Consider the following 21633-nt stretch of genomic DNA (forward strand, 5'->3'; position numbering starts at 1 on the left):
TGCGTCCTCACCCGCTTTTCCAGACGGCTTCTCGGGCCAACAGGGAGCGGCCGAGCCCCCTCTCTCCGCATCCGGGAAGAGAGGCCGCGAAGTGGTCAGGAGCCCCTCCCCGCCCTTCCCAGATCTTGTCAAGGTCACGAGGATCGGAGGGGCCCGGGCAGTAGCGGCAATGCCTGGTCCGCCCCGTCCGGATGGCTGGACGGCCTCCGCCCGCACCCCGCTCTGGGCGTCTGCCTCATCACCTGAGCGAGAGGGGCCCACGGCCTCCCCCAACGCCGGGCAGTGGCGTGGAAGGTGGGGTGCAGGAGTTCAGCCCGGCAACCGGGGCGACGGAGAGGTCGTCAGGCACCGGACGACAAGCTCCGGTGCAACTAGGGACCGTCACATCCCCGTCTCGGGACAACCCTGGCCCGTCTGAGCGGGTGAGGAGGAGGAGAGAAGTGGGGGGCTCGTGTTCCTTCTCCTCTCCCATCTCCCCAGGGGAGCTGATGGGAGCCAAAGCAGTTGGCCCCGTCCTGCGCCATCCCCTGCCCCAGAATCAGGGGCTCCCCTGCCCCTGCCCTGCCCCGATTTGGGAAAAGACCTTGGGCTTGCTCCCTGTCACCGGCCCTCCGCACCGTCCTCCTTCCCACTCCTCCGTGGGAGCGGAAAGCCGCGTGGCTCAGCGGAAAGAGCCCGGGCTTGGGAGCCAGAGGTCATGGGTTCTAATCCCAGCTCCACCACATGTCTGCTGTGTGACCTTGGGGAAGTCACTTCTCTGAGCCTCAGTTCCCTCATCTGTAAAACGGAGATGAAGACTGTGAGCCCCACGTGGGACAACCTGATCACCTTGTATCCCCCCCCCAGCGCTTAGAACAGTGCTTTGCACATAGGAAGCGCTTAACAAATGCCATCATTATTATTATTTTAAAATCAAGTGGGAAGACAAGGGGGATGCTTCCCACTTCTGGAGCGTCCTTGGGCGCTCTTCCGCTGCTGCTGCTTCATCCCAACGTGCGCTCCGGGGTTTCCAGCCCCTCGCCTGGTCCCAGGGCACCCTCAGGCCCGGGCAGGGCCTCGTTGGCTCTCCACCTCTCTCTCTCTCTGTCTCCGTGGCCAGAGCGAAGGGGTGGACAAGGGAAGGAACGACGGCCCCTCCGTCCCCCTGCGGCTGGGCCTAACCCCAGGAGCCCGGAGAGGGTCAAGGAAAACACCCGTTAATGGGGTTGGGTGAGGCCCAGGGCTCAGCCCGGCGCCAGGGAGATGGGCTGTGCCCGAAGCAGGAGGGGCACACCTTGGGGAGGGGCAGTGCCCGGCTGCCCCGCAGACTCGGCCTCTCCTGGACGGACCAGATGCCCCCAGCTCCTGCGGCCCGAGGACCGGCGCTATGGGAAGGTGAGTCCGGCTGGCTGGGTTCGCCCTGGACCCCTCCTCACCCGCCCAAGCCCCACCGGGGGGCCAGGGCATGGGTGATGGAGGGGCCACACTGGAGGACGGAGAAGGGGAGAGATTCAGCTCCCCCTCTCCTCTCCCCCCGCTGCCCCCTGACCCCGGTGGTGTCGAGTTGGATGTCTCTGCCCCCTGTCCCTGCGGGTCAGCGGGCGGGAGGGTGCATTCATATAGTCATCCATCCCATCCTATTTATTGAGCGCTCACTGTGTGCAGAGCGCTGGATGGGAAGGACAATTCAGCAACAGATAGAGACCATCCCTACCCCACAGCAGGCTCCCAGCGCGGTGTCCCGGGCAAGCCTGGCCTGGTGGCTTACCATCCAGGATGGTAGCCTGTCTCGCCCCCTCCTCCCTCTCCTCACCCCGCACCGTCACCCCACTTCTTCCCAGAAGGGTCTCTGACCATCTTTGACTGCCAGGGGCTGATCCACTGACCCCCCGAGGGAGATAGGGCCCGGTTGGGGGGCGAGGGGCATCACCTCCCTGGAAAAGGACTGGTAGAGGCAGAGGAGCCGAAGGCAGGGCCGGACACCCAACCCAAGGGGGAATCGAGATCCCCCCGAGATCCCCCTCCCCCTTAGCCGAGCCCCCAGGACGTGCCCTCCTGATGATGATGATGATGATGGGCATTTGTTAAGCGCTTACTACGTGCCAAACCCTGTTCTAAGCACTGAAGACACCCTCGGGTTCCTCGAAAGCCACCAATTCGGGGGGGAGAGTCCCAGGGGAGAGAGGGGTGGGGGGCTCGTGGCCGGCGACCACCCCCCAGCCCCAGGGGGCCAATTGCCCCCCCCCCCCCCAGGCTGCTCGCCCCGGGGGCCACGGGCAGGTGAGGAGGGAGAAGGGGAGAGGCAAACGCTTAGTCCGGTGCTCTGCACACAGTAAGCGCTCAGTAAATATGATTGAATGAATGGGAGGCCGTTCAGCAGCCTCACCCAGAGGTGGAACAAGAGGAGACCTCCCCTCCTCTCCCCTCCCCTCTGGTCCCCTCCCCTGCCGCCTCCCGGGCCTCCATCGCCCGGCTTCATCATCCTCCGGCTCCCTCCATCTTCATCCCTCCCTTTCCGCTCGGCTTCCTTCCCTGGATCTCCGCAGCATCCATCCATCTATCCATCCCTCCTCCTCCTCCTCCTGGGCCTTTCCCCCAGCCTGCCTTCTCTCCTCCCGCCCCTCTCCCTTCCACCTGTCACTCTGTCATCCCCTTCCCCCCACCCCCCGCCTTTTCCCTGCTCCCCGGATCTGCCCCATCGCTCCCACCTCTCCGGCGTCTCCCCCATCCCTCCCTCCCTCTCTCCTTCCTCCCTCCTCTCCATCTATCTCTTTCTCCCCGCTCCCCTCCCCCTGCCCGGCTCAGTCTTTCCAAATCCACCCACCACTTGTGGGTGGTGCTACCAGAGATGGAGAGGATGAGGGGGGCGGAGGAGGTAAGGGGTTCTGCGGGTGGGGGGAAGGGGCCAGGACCCCCGGGGATTTAGGCCTGGACGTGGATGGGGAGTGGTGAGAGGTGGGATGGGGAGGAAGATTGGGTGGGTGGGTGGGGGAAGGGGCAGGACCCCCGGGAATTTAGGCCTGGGAGTGGATGGGGAGTGGTGAGAGGTGGGATGGGGAGGAAGATTGGGTGGGTGGGTGGGGGAAGGGGCAGGACCCCCGGGAATTTAGGCCTGGGAGTGGATGGGGAGTGGTGAGAGGTGGGATGGAGAGGCAGATTGGCTGGGTGGGAGGGTGGAGGAAGGGGCCAGGACCCCCGGGAATTTAGGCCTGGGAGTGGATGGGGAGTGGTGAGAGGTGGGATGGAGAGGCAGATTGACTGGGTGGGAGGGTGGAGGAAGGGGCCAGGACCCCCGGGAATTTAGGCCTGGGAGTGGATGGGGAGTGGTGAGAGGTGGGATGGGGAGGAAGATTGGGTGGGTTGGTTGATTGGGGGCGAGGGACCAGGACCCCTGGGATTTAGGCCTGGGAGTGGATGGGGAGTGGTGAGAGGTGGGATGGGGAGGAAGATTGGGTGGGTTGGTTGACGGGGGCCAGGGGCCAGGACCCCAGGGATTTAGGCCTGGGACTGGATGGGGAGTGGTGAGAGGTGGGATGGAGAGGCAGATTGGGTGGGTGGGTGGGTCGATGGATGGATGGGGGGCTGGGGGGGCAGGTGAGCAGGGCTTGAAGGAGTAAAGGGAGGGGTGTGAAGCGTTGGGGCTGGGGATGGGGCTGGTTGGAGGCTGATGGGAGAGGTCAGCTCAGAGGTATGGCCGGAGGGTTGGGGGGAAGGGGTTTGCTGGGAAGATGGGTGAGGGCTGAGGGGCGGGGGGGCGGTCCCCAGAGGGCAGACTGGGTGCCCTCCCGGCGGGGATGGTGCCGCCACCATTCTGCCCTTCTCCCCCGCCTCCGGCTCCCCCAGGGCCCGTGGGTCTCTCCACAGTGACCCGGGCCTCCCGGAAACAGATCCCGGCCCCGGCGGGCAGCTCCCCGACCCCGGCCCCCGCGCCCGGGCGGCCTCAAGCTCTGCCATGCGGTGCTCCACCCTCCTGGCGCTGCTGACGCTGGTGCTGCTCTACCTGGTGTCGGGCGCCCTGGTGTTCCGCGCCCTGGAGCTGCCCAAGGAGCAGGATGCCCAGAGCCAACTAGACAGCGTCTGCAGCCACTTCCTGCTGGAACATCCTTGCGTCAATCAGAGCCAGCTGAGGGAGTTCCTGGAGGTGAGGCCAGCGGCCCGCCCGGCTCCCTGAGCTCCCGGCACCAGGAGTCCGGGGCCTCGGTTGGGCCTTTCTCACGGAGGCCGCCCTCTCCCACCTCGGGCTCAGCGGGCATGGAGGGGGTGGCCCATTTTCCATGACTGTTGAGTGGATCGGCAGAGAGGGGCAGGGAGAGGAAGCTTAGGCCCCGCTGCCGGGCTGCCTCCTGGGCCCGGCCCTCCTCCGGGTCACCGGACGCAGAGTCGCACGAGCGGAGGACGACTGTGGGAGGCTGAGGAGGGACCGACTGACCCCGGAAAGATGGGAAGCTCTGGGGGCCGGGGGGTATTGGAGAACGGCCGAGGCTGGGATGTGGCCAAAGGCTGAGAGGTGGATGCTCTCACAGGGGAGAGACTGGGAAGGGATGGCGCTGCATTGGACCGATAATAATAATAATAATAATTGGCATTTATTAAGCGCTTACTATGTGCAAAGCACTGTTCTAAGCGCTGGGGAGGATACAGGATGATCAGGTTGTCCTACGTGGGGCTCACAGTCTTAATCCCCATTTTACAGATGAGGTACCTGAGGCCCAGAGAAGTTAAGTCCAACCAAGCTGGGCCCAGGAATTCACTCATTCATTCATTTAATCGTATTTATTGAGCGCTTACTGTGTGCGGAGCACTGGACTAAGCGCTTGGGAAGTCCAAGTTGGAAACATATAGAATCGGTCCCTACCCAACAGTGGGCTCACAGTCTAGAAGAATAATGATGGCATTTGTTAAGCGCTTGCAATGAGCAAAGCACTGTTCTAAGCGCTGGGTGGGATACAAGGTGATCAGGTTGTCCCATGGGGGGCTCACAGTCTTAATCCCCATTTTACAGATGAGGTAACTGAGGCCCCGAGAAGTTAAGTCCAACCAAGCTGGGCCCAGGAATTCACTCATTCATTCATTTAATCGTATTTATTGAGCGCTTACTGTGTGCGGAGCACTGGGCTAAGCGCTTGGGAAGTCCAAGTTGGAAACATATAGAGACGGTCCCTACCCAACAGTGGGCTCACAGTCTAGAAGAATAATGATGGCATTTGTTAAGCGCTTGCTATGAGCAAAGCACTGTTCTAAGCGCTGGGGGGATACAAGGTGATCAGGTTGTCCCATGGGGGGCTCACAGTCTTAATCCTTATTTTACAGATGAGGGAACTGAAGCTCAGAGAATTGAAGTGACTTGCCCAAGGTCACACAGCAGACATGTGGTGGAGCTGGGATTCGAACCCATGACCTCTGACTCCAAAGCCCGGGCTCTTTCCACTGAGCCACGGAGTGCTTATTGTGTGCAGAGCGCTGTACTAAGCGCTCGGGAAGTCCAAGTTGGCAACATCTAGAGACGGTCCCTACCCGACAGCGGGTTCACAGTCTAGAAGGGGGAGACAGAGAACAAAACAAAACATATTAACAAAATAAAATAAATAGCATAAATATGTACAAATAAAATAAATAGATAGAGTAATAAATACGTACAAACATATATACATTCATTCATTCATTCAATCGCATTTATTGAGCAATTAGGAACGCTGGGAGCAGTGGACCAGATGGGCCTAGGAGCACTGGGCTAAGAGGGCCTTGGGGCAGTGAGCCGGAAGGGCCCGGGAGCATGAGAAGCAGCGTGGCTCAGTGGAAAGAGCCCAGGCTTTGGAGTCAGAGGTCATGGGTTCAAATCCCGGCTCTGCCACTTGTCAGCTGGGTGACTTTGGGCAAGTCACTTCACTTCTCTGGGCCTCGGTGACCTAATCTGTAAAATGAGGATGAAGACTGTGAGCCCCGTGTGGGACAACCTGATCACCTTGTAACCTCCCCAGCGCTTAGAACAGTGCTTTGCACATAGTAAGCGCTTAATAAATGCCTCCATCATCATCATCACTGGGCCGGAAGGGCCTGGGAGCACTGGTCTGGAAGGGCTCGGGCAACGGATGACTCTTGGGCCTTGAAAGGCCCCAGGGAGAGGCTGGGTTCCAGTTCATTCATTCATTCATTCAATCGTATTTATTGAGCGTTTACTGTGTGCAGAGCACTGTACTAAGCGCTTGGGAAGTACAAGTTGCCAACATATAGAGACAGTCCCTACCCAGCAGTGGGCTCACAGTCTAGAAGGGTTCCAGTCTCATCCGGCCCTCAGCATGGCTCAGTGGAAAGAGCCCGGGCTTTGGAGTCAGAGGTCATGGGTTCAAATCCCGGCTCCGCCAACTGTCAGCTGTGTGACTTTGGGCAAGTCACTTCACTTCTCTGGGCCTCAGCTACCGCATCTGTAAAATGGGGATTGACTGGGAGCCCCCTTGTCACCTCCCCAGTGCTTAGAACAGTGCTTGGCACATAGTAAGTGCTTAATAAATACCATCATCATTATTATTATTAGAAGGTGGCCAGCGCCCTGGGAGGAGGCGCCGACCCCAGGGGGAACCTCACCAACGCGACCTCTTCGGCCTGGGACATCGGCAGCGCCTTCTTCTTCGCCGGTACCATCATCAGCACCATCGGTGAGGTCTCCGGGGAGCACTGGAGGAGGAGGAGGAGCCCCCGGCATGTGGGGGTGGGGGCTCCCCTGGGAGAGGGGTCCCGTGTGGGCCCTGAGCCCCGCCGCTCCCCGCCCCGCCAGGCTATGGGAACTCGGCCCCGCGCACGGAGGGGGGCCAACTCTTCTGCATCTTCTACGCCGTGGTGGGCATCCCTCTGTTTGGGATGCTGCTGGCCGGCGTCGGGGACCGTCTCGGCTCCGCCCTGCGTCACGGCATCGGCAAGCTGGAAGCCGTCTTCCTGGTGAGATGCCGCCTGGCATGGCTTCCCCGTGGGCAAGTCATCCCCGGGGCCCCAGGCCCTCCTCTCCTCCCTCCTCCACATGAACCTCCAGCCCTACCTGCCTCCTGCCTGCCTCCACCTGACCTCCCCGTGATCATCCGTTCATTCAGTCTAGACTGTGAGCCCATTATTGGGTAGGGACTGTCCCTATATGTTGCCAATTTGTACTTCCCAAGCGCTTAGTACAGTTCTCTGCACATAGTAAGCGTTCAATAAATACGATTGATGATGACGATGATGACTGTCTCTAGATGTTGCCAACTTGTACTTCCCAAGAGCTTAGTACAGTGCTCTGCACGCAGTAAGCGCTCAATAAATACGATTGATGATGACGATGATGACTGTCTCTAGATGTTGCCAACTTGTACTTCCCAAGCGCTTAGTACAGTGCTCTGCACGCAGTAAGCGCTCAATAAATACGATTGATCGATTCAGCCGGATTTATTGAGAGCGTACTGTGTGTAAAGCACTGTACGAAGCGCTTGGGAGAGTCCGCTAGAGCGGTAAACAGACGCATTCCCTGCCCATGACAAGCTCACAGGCTATGATTCCCTCCCGATATCATCTGGGACCGCCTTGTCCCCCCATTCTCCTCACCCCTGCCCCCAGGTGGGTCCCAGATGGCCCCCCGGTCCCCGTCTCCCACCCCCCGCGCCTGCTCCTGGCCCGGCCCACTCCCCACGGCTCCTCCCCGCAGAAGTGGCGAGTGCGGCCGGGCCTGGTCCGGGTGCTGTCGGCCCTGCTCTTCCTGGCGATCGGCTGCCTCCTCTTCGTGCTGGTCCCCACGTTCGTCTTCTCCCACACGGAGGGCTGGACCACGCTTGAGGCCGTCTACTTTGTCATCGTGACGCTCACTACCGTGGGCTTCGGGGACTACGTGGCTGGTGAGGGACCCTCCGCCACCGAGCTCTCCATTTCCTCCACCTCTCATGCCCCCCTGCCCAACAGATGAGACTTCCATCTTCCCATCCCTTTCCACGTCCCCCTCCACCCAGACCGGAGCCCCCATCTCATCAAGCATGAAACAACCGTAATAATAATAATGATGGCATTTATTAAGCACTTACTACGTGCCGAGCGCCGTTCTAAGCGCTCGGGAGGTACAAGGTGATCAGGTTGTCCCATGGGGGGAACTCACGATCTTCATCCCCATTTTACAGATGAGGTCACTGAGGCCCAGAGAAGTGAAGTGACTTGTCCAGAGTCACACAGTTGACAACCATCTCCTCCTCCAGCTTCTCCATTCTGCCCTTCCTCTCCTCTACACTCGTTCATTCACTCAGTCATACTTGTACATATCTATTCTATTTATTTTATTTTGTTGGTATGTTTGGTTTTGTTCTCTGTCTCCCCCTTTTAGACTGTGAGCCCACTGTTGGGTAGGGACTGTCTCTAGATGTTGCCAATTTGTACTTCCCAAGCACTTAGTACAGTGCTCTGCACACAGTAAGCGCTCAATAAATAAGATTGATGATGATGATGACTTACCGTGTGCAGAGCACTGAATTAAGCGCTCGGGAAAGTACAGTACGACGATAAGCAGGGACATCCCCTGCCCAGATGAGCTCTCGGTCTCGGGGGGAGACAGGCACCGGTACAAATAAAATAAAATGACGGATGTATACTTAAGTGCTGTGGGGCTGCGTGGGGAGAAGAGCTAAAGGAGCAAGTCAGGGTGATGAGGAGGACGTGGGAGAGGAGGAAAAGCGGGGCTTAGTCTGGGAAGGCCTCTTGGAGGAGATGGGCCGTCAGTAAGGCTTTGAAGTGGGGGAGAGTGATGGGCCGTTGGATATTGACTTCTAGACTGTGAGCCCGCTGTTGGGTAGGGACCGTCTCTAGATGTTGACAACTTGTACTTCCCAAGCGCTTAGTCCAGTGCTCTGCACGCAGTAAGCGCTCAATAAATACGATTGAATGAATGAGATGAATGAATATCGAGGAGGGAGGGCGTTTCAGGCCAGAGGCAGGGCGTGGACCGGGGGTCTGCGGCGGGACAGGAGAGATCGAGGCACTGTGAGGAGTTAGCACTCCCTTCTCTCTCCCCCTTTTTCCCCAGATTCCCCCCATCTACCTACCCTCTTTCCCCTTTCCCCTTCTCCTCCTCTCTCCCCTCACCCTCTTCCCCCCTTTCCTCCTCCTCCCAATGTGGGGTTGCAAAGATGGGAGGGCTGAGAGAGGAGGTCAGGGTCAGGCCCAGGGGCATCTATCTCACTCCCTGGATGAGCACGCCAAGGGGAGCGGGACTGGCATGCGGGGCGCCAGCCGGGTGGGCTGGACAGGGTTGGGGGGCTGGGGAGCCCAAACGTGTCTGCCGGAGCTGTGAAATCAGCCTGGCCATCCCAGCTTGGGTCCGGCCCATAGGCTCTGGTCCGGTTAAGCCCCACGGTAACGGGCCCCCTCAGTCGGAACCGGGGCCACCTCCTTCCCGGCCACCCTTCCGGGTCCGCGGGGTCACCGTCGGACGGTTTTCCGACGGGCTCCTGGAACCGGCGGGGGTGTTCGTTTATCCGGTCGTATTTATGGAGCGCTTACTGTGGGCAGAGCATTGTGCTAAGCGCTTGGGAGGGTGCAATACAACAATAAACGGACGCATTCCCTGCCCACAGCGAGCTTAGGGTCTAGAGGGGGAGTCCACCAAGTGCCCCCGGCCCAGGGCCCGGAAGCAAAGATGGGGGTCGGAGGACACCTCACCTGGCCCCCAACGGGCAAACTGCCCAGTTTTTGCTATGAACCGGATGCCGTTGCTTCTGTTCTAACAGTAATAATAATGATGACATTTAAGCGCTTGCTATGTGCAAAGCACTGTTCTAAGCGCTGGGGAGGTTGCAAGGTGATCAGGTTGTCCCACGGGAGGGATCACAGTCTCCATCCCCGTTTTCCAGATGAGGGAACTGAGGCCCAGAGAAGTGAAGTGATGCGTCCAAAGTCACACAGCTGACGAGTGGCAGAGCTGGGACTTGAACCCATGACCTCTGACTCCGAAGCCCGGGCTCTCTCCACTGAGCCACGCTGCTTCTCCGTTCTGTCTCTCACTCCTCCCCTCCTTCCTCCCCTCCTCAGGGGCCAGCATGGGAGAAGACCACCTGCTCTATCAATTCTACCAACCCCTGGTGTGGTTCTGGATCCTGCTGGGCTTGGCCTACTTCGCCTCCATCCTAACGATGATCGGTAACTGGCTCCGGGTCGTCTCCCGCCGCACAAGGGCAGAGGTACGGACACCCCCCGAAGCGTCAGCGGGTGCCATCGGCCATACTGCTGTCACCCCCCCCAGCACTGTGAGCTCCTTCCAGCTAATAATAATAATAATAATAATGGCATTTGTTAAGCGCTTACTATGTGCAAAGCACTGTTCTACTGCCCTCAATCTCATCCCCCACTGGCATCGCCACCGTCTCCCTTGGGCAGTGCCCCCAGGGAGGGTACGCTCGATCCGTTGTTGGGGGCATGGGGCCACGCAGCGTGAGAAGCAGCGTGGCTCAGTGGAAAGAGCCCGGGCTTTAGAGTCAGAAGTCATGGGTTCAAATCCCGGCTCCGCCACTTGTCAGCTGTGTGACTTTGGGCAAATCACTTAACTTCTCTGGGCCTCAGTTACCTCATCTGTAAAATGGGGATTAAGACTGTGAGCCCCACGTGGGACAATCTGATCACCTTGTATCCCCCAGAGCGCTTAGAACAGTGCTTTGCGCATAGTAAGCGCTTAATAAATGTCATTATCATTATTATTATTACGCTCTGCCCCTTAGTGAGCAGAGAGCTGGGGGCAAGAGATGGGTGGCTCAGACCCTCAGTTCCTCCCCCAGTCACACATGAAGGCGATTCACTTGATACCAGCTCAGGGTGGCATAGGGATTGACACGGGATCCCGAGGGGGCAGAGAGGGCACGGGCGTTGGCATGGTGCTCGGGGATTAGCATGATGTTTGGGGTTGCGTACGTTAGCATGATGTTAGAGGTTGGCCCTGGGGCGACACGGGGCTGCCCACGGTGCCCAGGGGTGGCATTGACGGCGTCCAGGATGGCCCAGTGCCCGGGCTAGGCCCTCCCTGGATGGCGGGGGAATCGGCATGGTGCCCGGAGGCCGCCCTACATCCCTCCCTGCCGCTCTGCAGATGGGAGGCCTCACGGCCCAGGCCGCCAGCTGGACGGGCACGGTCGCCTCGCGGATGCCCCAGCCCGGAGGGATGCTCTCGGTGCCGGGGAAGCTGTCCCCCAGGTTCGCCCCGGGGCCCCCGCTCCAGCCGGGCCTCCCCAGGCCCCAGGAGAAGAAGTCCCAGGAGGGAGACCTGCCCCTCCCGGCGCCACCCTTGCCCCCGCCGGCCCCTGCCCTGGATTATCCCGGAGAGAATTTTGCCTTCATCGACGAGTCTTCCGACACCCAGAGCGAGAGAGGCCGTACCCTGCCGCGGCCTGCCCGCCGCCACCGCGGCCCCCCGAAGAAACCCGGCCGCACCCGGGACAAAGGGGAGCCGGCCTGACCGCCTGCCCCCTGGGACCCTGGCCTTGACCACCACAGGAGGCTCGGCCCGCCCTCTTTGCGCCTTTCCAGCTCCCTCAACCCCGCCGATTGCCCCGTCCCCAAACTCTCTGCCCCCCAAGCCTCCGGGTGACCAAAGAACCCCTCCTCCCACCCCTGGGGACGGACTGGGGCCCGGGGACACCTGGGTCTCGCTCCTCCATTAGCTCCCCAAACCATCCCCTTCCACCTGACCCTTGCCTCCGCTCTGCATCTGTCACGATCGTGCCTCGAAATCTGGATCAATAAAGGAGAAAAATCTGCCCACAGATACCACACCAGAGGGTGTGTGTGCTCCAAGTTTAATACTCATTCATTCAATCGTATTTATTGAGCGCTTACAGTGTGCATATTCATTCATTCAATCTTTTTTATCGGGCGCTTACTGTGTGCAGAGCACTGGGCTAAGCGCTTGGAAAGCACAATTCGGCAATCCCTAATAATAATAATAATGTCATTTGTTAAGCGCTTACTACATGCAAAGCACCGTTCTAAACACTGGGGAGGTTACAAGGCGATGAGGTTGTCCCACGGGGGGCTCACAGTCTTCATCCCCATTTTACAGATGAGGGAACTGAGGCCCAGAGAAGTGAAGTGACTCATCCAAAGTCACACAGCTGACAAGCGGCAGAGCTGGGATTTGAACCCATGACCTCTGACTCCAAAGCCTGTGCTCTTTCCACTGAGCCACGCTGCTTCTGCTTCCCTACCCCACCACGGGCTCACAGTCTAGAAGGGGGAGACGGGCAACAAAACCAAACAAGGGAAGCAGCGGGGCTCAGTGGAAAGAACCCGGGCTTTGGAGTCAGAGGTCGTGGGTTCGAATCCCGGCTCCGCCAATTGTCAGCTGTGTGACTTTGGGCAAGTCACTTCACTTCTCTGGGCCTCAGTTCCCTCATCTGTAAAATGGGGATGAAGACTGTGAGCCCCCCGTGGGACAACCTGATCACCTTGTAACCTCCCCAGCGCTTAGAACAGTTCTTTGCACATAGTAAGCGCTTAACAAATACCAACATTATTATTATTATTATTATTATTATTATTATTATAAGTGGACAGGTGTCAATAGCCTCAAAATAAATAGGATTATAGCTATATACACATCATTAATAAAATAGAGTGATAAATATGTACAAATATATGCAAGTGCTATAGGGAGGGGAAGAGAGTAGAGCAGAGGGAGGGAGTTGGGGCAATGGGGAGGCGAGGAGGAGCAGAGGAAAAGGGGGCTCAGTCTGGGAAGGCCTCTTGGAGGAGGTGAGCCCTCAGTAGGGCTTTGAAGGGAGGAAGAGAGCTAGTTTGGCGGATGGGTGGAGGGAGGGCATTCTGGGCCCGAGGAAGGATGTGGGCCGGGGGTCGATGGCGGGATGGGCAAGAACGAGGCCCATTGAGGAGGTTAGCGGTGGCAGAGGAGCGGAGGGTGCGGGCTGGGCTGGAGAAGGACAGAAGGGAGGTGAGGTAGGAGGGGGCGAGGGGATGGACAACCTTGAAGCCGAGAGTGAGGAGTTTTTGCTTAATGCGTAGGTTGACTGGCAACCATTGGAGATCTTTGGCGAGACAAGCGAATTGGGGCAGTGTCTGAGTGTGTAATAATAATAATAATAATGATGGCATTTATTAAGCACTTACTATGTGCAAAGCAGTATTCTATGCGCTGGGGAGGTTACAAGGTGCTCAGGTTGTCCCACGTGGGGCTCACAGTCTTAATCCCCATTTTACAGATGTGCCTTATGTGTGTCACCTTATGTAGAAAGATCACTGTGCCATAGTGTTTTTGGGTCAGGTGTATCTCGGATTTTTTTTTAAAATGGCATTTGCTAAGCGCTTACTCTGTGACAGGCATTGTACTTAGTGCTGGGGTAGATACAAGGTGATCAGGTTGTCCCACGGGGGGTTCACAGTCTTAATCCCCATTTTACAGATGCGCCTTATGTATCTCATGTAGAAAGATCACTGTTCCATAGTGTTTTTGGGTCAGGTGTATCTCGGATTTTTTTTAAAAATGGCATTTGCTAAGCGCTTACTCTGTGACAGGCATTGTACTTAGTGCTGGGGTAGATACAAGGTGATCAGGTTGTCCCACGTGGGGCTCACAGTTTTAATCCCCATTTTACAGATGTATCGTATGTGTGTCACCTTATGTAGAAAGATCACTGTGCCATAGTGTTTTTGGGTCAGGTGTATCTCGGATTTTTTTAAAAAATGGCGTTTGCTAAGCACTTACTCTGTGACAGGCATTGTACTTAGTGCTGGGGTAGATGCAAGGTGATCAGGTTGTCCCACGTGGGGCTCACAGTCTTAATCCCCATTTTACAGATGCGTCTTATGTGTGTCACCTTATGTAGAAAGACCACTGTGCCATAGTGTTTTTGGGTCAGGTGTATCTCGGATTTTTTTAAAAAATGGCATTTGCCAAGCGCTTACTCTGTGACAGGCATTGTACTTAGTGCTGGGGTAGATGCAAGGTGATCAGGTTGTCCCACGTGGGGCTCACAGTCTTAATCCCCATTTTACAGATGCGTCTTATGTGTGTCACCTTATGTAGAAAGACCACTGTGCCATAGTGTTTCTGGGCCAGGTGTATCTCAGATTTTTTTTTTAAATGGCATTTGCTAAGCACTTACTCTTTTAGACTGTGAGCCCACTGCTGGGTAGGAACTGTCTCTATATGTTACCAACTTGTACTTCCCAAGCGCTTAGTACAGTGCTCTGCACACAGTAAGTGCTCAATAAATGCGATTGATGATGATGATGATGACAGGCATTGTACTTCGTGCTGGGGTAGATACAAGGTGATCAGGTTGTCCCACGTGGGGCTCACAGTTTTAATCCCCATTTTACAGATGTATCGTATGTGTGTCACCTTATGTAGAAAGATCACTGTGCCATAGTGTTTTTGGGTCAGGTGTATCTCAGATTTTTTTTTAAAATGGCATTTGCTAAGCGCTTACTCTGTGACAGGCATTGTACTTAGTGCTGGGGTAGATACAAGGTGATCAGGTTGTCCCACGTGGGGCTCACAGTCTTAATCCCCATTTTACAGATGCGTCTTATGTGTGTCACCTTATGTAGAAAGACCACTGTGCCATAGTGTTTTTGGGTCAGGTGTATCTCGGATTTTTTTTAAAAATGGCATTTGCTAAACGCTTACTCTGTGACAGGCATTGTACCTAGTGCTGGGGTAGATACAAGGTGATCAGGTTGTCCCACGTGGGGCTCACAGTTTTAATCCCCATTGTACAGACGAGGTAGCTGAGGCCCGGAGAAGTGACATGACTTGCCCAACGTCACACAGCAGGCAAGTGGCGGAGCCGGGATTGCTATGGGTTAGGGTTTCTAAGCAGCATGGCGTAATGAACACGGCCCGGGCCTGGGAATCAGAAGGTCATGGGTTCTAATCCTGGCTCCGCCACTTAAGAATAATAATAATAATGGCATTTATAAAGCGCTTACTATGTGCCAAGCACTGTTCTAAGCGCTGGGGAGGTTTACAAGGTGATCACGTTGTCCCACGGGGGGCTCACTTGTCTGCTGTGTGACCTGAGACAAGTCACTTCACTTCTCTGGGCCTCAGTTTCCTCATCTGTAAAATGATGGATTGAGACTGTGGGCCCCAGATGGGACAGGGACTGTGTCCAACCCAATTTGCTGTATCTACCCCGGTGCTTAATACACTTATAATAATAATAACAATAATAATGATGGCATTTATTAAGCGCTTACTATGTGCAAAGCACTGTTGTAAGCGCTGGGGTGGTTACAAGGGGAACAGGTTGTCCCACGGGGGCCTCACAGTCTTAATCCCCATTTTACAGATGAGGTAACTGAGGCACAGAGAAGTTAAGTGACTTCCCTGAAGTCCCACAGATGACAATTGGCAGAGCCGGGATTTGAACCCATGACCTCTGACTCCAAAGCCCGGGCTCTTTCCACTGAACCGTGCTTGACACGGTCCCTGCCCACAATTAGCTTACAGTCTAGTAGGGGGGAAGCACAGTGAAGACTCCGAAGGAAGGACAGGATCCCCCACAGATTCGAACTTTATCGACCCCTCCAATTTTAGCATTTTCAAAATAAAAATAAAACACCTGAAAACGACCAGAGTAATATCGGTGATTTACCTGGTATCTCTGGTAAACATATTTTTTCAACTGGGTCTCTTCCTATGGTCAAGAAAGGGCGTTGAGGTGGGGTGTTATTTTGAGTGGTGACTCAATACGTTGCCAACTTGTACTTCCCAAGCGCTTAGTACAGTGCTCTGCGCACAGTAAGCGCTCAATAAATACGATTGATGATGATGATGACTCAATTGGCCAGTTAATCCACACAGGATCTGAAGGGCATGCTCCTGTTTATTTTGTTTATTAAAAGCTGGTTTCCTATCAAATTTGAACCAACTCGTTTCTCAAGGGGCAGAGATTAGATGTGTTTTAGTCACTTGTCTGCTGTGTGACTTCGGGCCAGCCGCTGAACTCCTCTGTGCCTCAGTTACCTCATCTGTAAAATGGGGATTAACACCTGTGAGCCCCCCGTGGGACGTGCCCTAGGTTTCTCCCCCTTCTAGACTGTGAGCCCGTTGTTGGGTTGGGACTGTCTCCATATGTTGCTGATTTGTCCTTCCCAAGCGCTTAGTACAGTGCTCTGCACACAGTGAGCGCTCAATAAATACGATTGAATGGATGAACTCCCCACAAGCTCCTGCCTCAGTCCTAATGATGTGGCTCAATGGAAAGAGCACGGGCTTGGGAGCCAGAGGTCATGGGTTCTAATCCCGGTTCCAACACTTGTCAGCTGTGGGACGTTGGGCAAGTCACTTCACTTCTCTGGGCCTCAGTTCCCTCATCTGGAAAATGGGGATTAAGACTGTGAGCCTCCCGTGGGACAACCTGATCACCTTGTATCTACCCCATTGCTTAGAACAGGGCTTTTCACAGAGTAAGCGCTTAACAAATACCGCAATTATTATTATTCTGATGGTATTGACACCTGTCTACTTGTTTTGTTTTGTTGTCTGTCTCCCCCTTCTAGACTGTGAGCCCGTTGTTGGGTAGGGACCGTCTCTATCTGTTGCCGAATTGTACTTCCCAAGCGCTTAGTACAGTGCTCTGCACACAGTAAGCGCTCAGTTAATACAATTGAATGAATGACAACCTGATTACCTTGTATATACCCCTGTGCTTAGGACAGCGCTCGACACATAGTAAGCACTTAACAAATACCACCATTATTATTAATATTGTTGTTGTTGTTGTTGTTAAGTGTGTGCATGGCTCTCTGGTTTTATGATAAGACCTTGGTGTCTGTGCTTATGGCTCTAGGTGTGTATGACAGCTTATGTGTTTGTGTGTTTGTTACATTGTCTTGGTTTGATACTGTTTCTGAGTGCGGAACAATCATTGTGGGACCCAGTGTGTTTGTGTCAGGCGGGCCCTGTACTGCAGCTCTCTTTGTGGGTGGGTCAAGATTTCGGATTGTGTATGTGTGACTCTCTTGGTGTATATGTCAGTGTGTATATATGTTGGTTGCCACGTTTGTGTACGTATGACCTTATGTGCATAGGACAAGGTCCCTGTCTGTGCTCATGTATCTCTAGGTAATAATAATGATGCCATTTATTAAGCGCTTACTATGTGCAAAGGACTGTTCTAAGCACTGGGGAGGTTACAAGGTGATCAGGTTGTCCCACAGAGGGCTCACAGTCTTCATCCCCACTTTACAGATGAGGTAACTGAGGCCTAGAGAAGTTAAGTGACTTGCCCAGAGTCATGGTGGAGCCGGGATTTGAACCCATGACCTCTGACTCCAAAGCCCATGAGCTTTTCCACTGAGCCACGCTGCTTCTCTTCTAGGTGTGTATGATGGGGTGTGTGTGTGTGTTTGTGTTGGTTCTGTGGGTGTTTGTGCCTCTCTTTGTGTATCTGATAAGGTCTCCGTGGCCGTGCTTGTGTGTACAACAGTGTGTCTGTGTCGGTTTCCACATGTGTGTATGTGGGGCTCTCTCTGAGTCCGTGCTTGTGTGTTGGTTGGTTTCTGCGCGTGTATATGTGGGGCTCTCTTTCTGCGCATGACAAGGCCTCTGTGTCCGTGCTTGTGTGTCTCTAGGTGTGTATGACAATACGTGTGTGTGTGTGTGGCTCTCTAACGCTTAGAACAGTGCCCAGCACTTAGAACAGTGCTTGGCACATAGTTAGTGCTTAATGAATACCAGCATCATTATCATTATTATATAACTATTATTATTATATTATTTTTAATATATATTATATCACATTACATTACATTATATTTTATATTATAGTATATTTTAAATTATATATTATATTATATTATATTTCATTATATTATATTATATTATATTATATTATATTATATTATATTATATTATATTATATTATTATATTATATTATATTATGTTATGTTATATTATATTATATTATGTTATATTATATTATATTATAGTATATTATAGTATAGTATAGTATAGTATATTTTATATTCTATTCTATTCTATTCTATATTATATTATATTATTATTATATAATTATGATGGTATTCATTAAGCGCTTACTATGTGCCAAGCACTCTGCTAAGCGCTGAGGTAGATACAAGGTAATCAGGCTGTCCACCGTGGGGCTCACTGTCTTCATCCCCAGTTTCCAGATGAGGTCACTGAGGCACAGAGGAGTGGAGTGACTTGCCCAAGGTCACACAGCTGACAAGTGGCGGAGCCGGGATTAGAACCCACAACCTGGGCACACTTCCCTCATCTGTAAAATGATGGATCAAGGTTGTGAGCCCCAGGTAGAACCGGGACTGTGTCCAACCCGACGCTTAATACTCTTGTCTGCTGTGTGACCTGGGGCCAATTCCTTCGCCTCTCTGTGCCTCAGTTACCTCATCTGTAAAATGATGGATTGAGGTTGTGATGATTCTATTTGTTCTGACGATTTTGACGCCTTGTCTACCTGTTTCGTTTTGTCGTCTGTCTCCCCCTTCTAGACCGTGAGCCCGTTGTTGGGTAGGGACCGTCTCTAGATGTTGCCGACTTGTACTTCCCAAGCGCTTAGTACAGTGCTCTGCACACAGTAAGCGCTCAATAAATAGGATTGAATGAATGAATTGTGAGCCCCCAGGTGGGACAGGGACTGTGTCCATCCCATCCCTTGTCTTCTGTGTGACCCGGGGCCAACCCCTTCACCTGTCTGTGCCTCAGTTCCCTCATCTGTTATTCTTTTGTACAGACTCAGCCATTTGGGGGGTACTGTTTTATGAAATCGTGAAATTGAACGTTTAGAGTTTTATTTTTTCTGGGTAAGCTTGAAAGAGTTAACTTCCTTCGAGCTGTTTTCTCTCTAAAACACATTTCCCCCTAATGTGTGTCAGTGCAGATCGCGATCGTGGACCTTTTCGCCCTTAAACGTTTGAAGAGTCTACGTTCTTCATTCGATTAAGAACGATTCGTTTAGTTGACTTCCTTAGAGCTTTTTTCTCTCTAAAATGCGTTTCCCCCCTAACATTCATCAGTGCAGATTGCGATCGTGGACCTTTTTTGCCCTTAAACGTTTGAAGAGTCTACGTTCTGCATTAGATCGAGAATGATTTGTTTATTTTAATGGAGTGGATGCATAGAGGTAAACTAAAATTAGTTCTTTCTTCTGGTGTAGTGGAAATACGGTGGGGCTGGGGGTCGCTCACCTTCGAGAGGGGCTGTTTCTGCGGAGCGAAGGGGACGGAAGCCAGACTGGAGGGGATCTAGGAGAGAATTTGAGGAGAGGAAGTGGAAACCGTGGGCCTGACCGACTGTTTCTGGAGAGATTTTTAGAGAAAACTAAAGAAATGTAGAGAAATGGTAGGAGGGAGATGGGGGATATCTGGAGGGAGCCTGGGGAACCACAGAGGGTTTTTTTTATTTAGGATGGGGAGACATAAGTGGGTTTGAAATCAGTGGGAAAGAAGCTCTGCTAATCACGATACAGCGCCTGTATATATGTATATATGTTTGTACATATTTATTACTCTATTTATTTATTTATTTTACTTGTACATATCTATTCTATTTATTTTATTTTGTTACTACGTTTGGTGGTGTTCTCTGTCTCCCCCTTTTAGACTGTGAGCCCACTGTTGGGTAGGGACTGTCTCTATATGTTGCCAACTTGTACTTCCCAAGCGCTTAGTACAGTGCTCTGCACACAGTAAGCGCTCAATAAATACGATTGATGATGATGATGATGATGATGAATGCTGGAGTACATAGAATCAGGTTGGACACAGTCCCTGCTCCTCGTGAGGCTCTCGGGCCAAGTGGGAGGGAATCTCCGCTTTACAGGTGAGGAAACTGAGGTCCAGAGAAGTTAAAGTCACACAGCAGTCAAATGGCAAAGCCCAGATAATAATAATAATAATAATAATGGTATTTATTAAGCGCTTACCATATCCCAAGTGCTGTTCTAAGCGCTGGGGAGGTTACAAGGCAATCAGGTGGTCCCACGGGGGGCTCAAGTCTTCATCCCCCTTTTCCAGATGAGGGAACCGAGGCCCAGAGAAGTGATGATGATGATGATGGCGTTTGTTAAGCACTTACTGTGTGCAAAGCACTGTTCTAAGCGCTGGGGGGGATACAAGGTGAGGTAACTGAGGCCCAGAGAATAATAATAATCATAATGATGGCATTTATTAAGCGCTTACTATGTGTCAAGCACTGTTCTAAGCGCTGGGGGGGATACAAGGTAATCAGGTTATCCCACGTGGGGCTCACTGTCTTAATCCCCATTTTACAGATGATGATGATGGCATTTGTTAAGCGCTTACTATGTGCAAAGCACTGCTCTAAGCGCTGGGGGGATGCACTTGCCCCGAGTCACCCGGCTGACGGTTGGCGGAGCCGGGATTTGAACCCATGACCCCCGACTCCAAAGCCCGGGCTCTTTCCCACTGAGCCACGCTGCTTCTCTGCTTCTCATTCATTCATTCAATCGTATTTATTGAGCGCTCGCTGTGGGCAGGGCACTGTACTAAGCGCTTGGGAAGGACAAGTTGGAACCTAGGCCCATGCTCTCCGCCTTAGGTGTCGCTCCCTCTGATAGGAGGCCCGTTTTCATTGTCGTGTAGCGTCCTGCTATTCAGTGACAGGTTTTTTTTGTCGTAAAAGTCCTTTTTCTGTTTGTTTTTCACCTCGAGTGTACAGTTCACCAATTGCATTGTACTGGTAAGATGAGTTTGGGTGAAGGACGTGCTTAGAGACACGTTTTCCGGTCTCTTTGCCCGTTCAGGCCAAGTAACGTCCCGGGACCGGCCGAAGAGTCCTCTGGCCTCTTTGGTCTTCGGGGCGGGTTTGGTTTTTAACAGTGGTTACGAAGTATCTACCGTTAGTCAGATTTTTCACTTCCGTTGTATTTCATCATCAGAGACGGTTTGCACTGAGCCAAACCCTCCTGTACTTTCCCCGGCGAGTCTTCCTGAGACCGTTTGGATTTGGTTGCCGTCTCCGATTTTCTTTCGGAGAATCACAATCCCTCGGAGTACGATACTCCACAACACCTGTATATATGTATATACGTTTGTACGTATTTATTCATTTTATTTGTACATATTTACGTACCTCATCTGTAAAATGAGGATTAAGGGGATTACATGGGGATTAAGACTGTGAGCCCCACATGGGACAGCCTGATCACCTTGTAAATTCCCCAGCGCTTAGAACTTAGAACAGTGCTCTGCACATAGTAAGTGCTTAATAGGTGCCATTATTATTATTATTATTTATTCTATTTATTTTATTTTGTTAATACGTTTTGTTGTGTTCTCTGTCTCCCCCTTCTAGACTGTGAGCCCACTGTTGGGTAGGGACCGTCTCTATATGTTGCCGACTTGTACTTCCCAAGCGCTTAGTAGAGTGCTCTGCACACAGTGAGCGCTCAATAAATACGACTGAATGAATGAATGAATCTGTAAACTGCTGGATTGAGATTGTGAGTCCCAGGTGGAATAGGGACTGATTCCAACCCAATTTGCCGTGCCTGGGAGAGGGATTGTGTCCCACCCCAGAGCTTAAATACCTTTTGTCTTCTGTGTGTGTGACCTGGGGCCAATCCCTTCAACTGTCTGTGCCTCAGTTCCCCCATCTATAAACTGCTGGATTGAGATTGTGAGTCCCAGGTGGAATAGGG

General features: G+C 53.3%; 1 protein-coding gene across 4 annotated transcripts; it reads left to right on the forward strand.

The window, feature by feature from the left end:
- Positions 1–1218: 1218 nt before the first annotated feature.
- On the forward strand, positions 1219–11739 carry KCNK4 (potassium two pore domain channel subfamily K member 4). Of its 4 annotated transcripts, none has more exons than XM_038764630.1 (7): positions 1219–1374; positions 3823–4120; positions 6512–6632; positions 6752–6912; positions 7649–7835; positions 10012–10160; positions 11060–11739. In XM_038764630.1, the coding sequence occupies exons 1-7, from the start codon at positions 1367–1369 to the stop codon at positions 11423–11425; spliced, it is 1290 nt and encodes a 429-aa protein (XP_038620558.1). In that variant the 5' UTR covers positions 1219–1366; the 3' UTR covers positions 11426–11739. The 4 variants fall into 4 exon arrangements, with proteins under 4 accessions (XP_038620558.1, XP_038620555.1, XP_038620556.1 ...); XM_038764627.1 differs by lacking the exon at positions 1219–1374 and adding an exon at positions 2733–2854; XM_038764628.1 differs by lacking the exon at positions 1219–1374 and adding an exon at positions 2733–2854 and having other exon boundaries at positions 3844–4120.
- Positions 11740–21633: the final 9894 nt, after the last annotated feature.

Source organism: Tachyglossus aculeatus, chromosome 22 (genome assembly GCF_015852505.1).
Source record: "Tachyglossus aculeatus isolate mTacAcu1 chromosome 22, mTacAcu1.pri, whole genome shotgun sequence".
Classification (NCBI taxonomy): Eukaryota; Metazoa; Chordata; class Mammalia; order Monotremata; family Tachyglossidae; genus Tachyglossus; species Tachyglossus aculeatus.

What these genes read in the sequence shown, in the direction of transcription:
- KCNK4 (XM_038764630.1), top strand. An exon ending in AGCTGGAAGCCGTCTTCCTG is followed by an intron (nt 6,913 to 7,648) that starts GTGAGATGCCGC and finishes TCCTCCCCGCAG; the next exon opens with AAGTGGCGAGTGCGGCCGGG. An exon ending in CTTCGGGGACTACGTGGCTG is followed by an intron (nt 7,836 to 10,011) that starts GTGAGGGACCCT and finishes TCCCCTCCTCAG; the next exon opens with GGGCCAGCATGGGAGAAGAC.